The sequence below is a fragment of the Tupaia chinensis genome, unplaced genomic scaffold (assembly GCF_000334495.1).
Source record: "Tupaia chinensis unplaced genomic scaffold, TupChi_1.0 Scaffold000467_1, whole genome shotgun sequence".
Taxonomy (NCBI): domain Eukaryota; kingdom Metazoa; phylum Chordata; class Mammalia; order Scandentia; family Tupaiidae; genus Tupaia; species Tupaia belangeri.
Genome location: NW_006159976.1, coordinates 150,178 through 151,289, shown reverse-complemented (window position 1 = coordinate 151,289; position 1,112 = coordinate 150,178). Strand labels below are relative to the sequence as shown.

General features: G+C 55.0%; 1 gene segment (V, D, J or C); it reads left to right on the top strand.

Moving 5' to 3' along the window:
• Window positions 1-755: 755 nt before the first annotated feature.
• Window positions 756-1,112, top strand: part of LOC106735640 (immunoglobulin lambda variable 5-37-like) — a 23,953-nt gene continuing 23,596 nt past the window's right edge. Inside the window, 2 exon segments of the V gene segment in view lie at window positions 756-799; window positions 921-1,038. Of these exon segments, the coding sequence occupies window positions 756-799; window positions 921-1,038 (162 nt within the window).

Below are 1,112 nucleotides of genomic sequence, written 5' to 3'. Positions count from 1 at the left end.
TGGCCCACCCCCTCCCCTGCCTCTCTGGCTGCAGCCTGAGGCAGAGGCTGATTGAGACTGTTGGTCATAGACCGACCCTGCATTCCCCCCACCCCAGGGCTGCAACCAAGGGGAAGGTATTCAGGGACAAGGGCCTCCTTTCAGTGTGGCCTGCCCATAGCACCTGCCTTGTATAATTTAATTGTCTCGCAGTTGAGGGGTTATTAAATAATAGAGGAGAGAAAGTATAATGTCACGTTTTTCTGAAGATAATACCTGCAGGGCTGTGCATGTGTGTGTGTTTGTGTGTGTGTGTGTTTCATGGAGACCTGACCAACTATAGAAACCAGTGACACTCTCAGGACTTTCAGTCAAGGGGATCTGCATGCCTCTGACCAGGAGGAGGCGCTGTGGGACTGCCCACGTAGCTGCCCATTCAGGACCATTCATACAAGAAGCCTATGCCTGGTGCTGCCCCTGTCTTCTCTGATGTGAACCCAGCAGCTGTGTCCTTTCTGACTGGCCCAGTCCCCTGAGCAAGGCCTCTGAGTTGTCCCAGCAGGTGCTTCCTCCCAAGGCTCCCCAAGGAGTGGAGCCAACCTCCCTCCCCCTCAGTCTGCTGTGTGAGCTGAGCCCCAGTCCAGGGCTCAGGGAGGGGCTGGGTAGTCACTGGATGGTCACATATTTGCATAAAGAGCCCCTCCTGTGGCAATGGGCGGGAAGAATAGGAGACCTGGGGCAGTCCAGCTATGTGGGGACCAGGGGATGTGTCCACCATGGCGTGGACTCCTCTCGTCCTCGTACTCCTCTCTCACTGCACAGTTAGGGACAGGCCTTGCAGACACAGGGCAACCCTAACCTGTTCCAGAGTCTTGTGGTTAAGGCCCATGCACATAGTCACTGTTGTGACAGTCTTGTCATTGACATGTGTGTGTGTCTGTAGGTTCCCTCTCCCAGTCGGTGCTGACTCAGCTGCCCTCCCTCTCTGCATCTCCTGGAGCATCTGCCAGACTCACCTGCACCCTGAGCAGTGGTTTTAGTGTTTGTAGTTACAGGATAGATTCGTACCAGGAGAATCCAGAGAGCCCTCCCCGCTATCTCCTGAGCTACCACACAGACTCAGACCAACAACA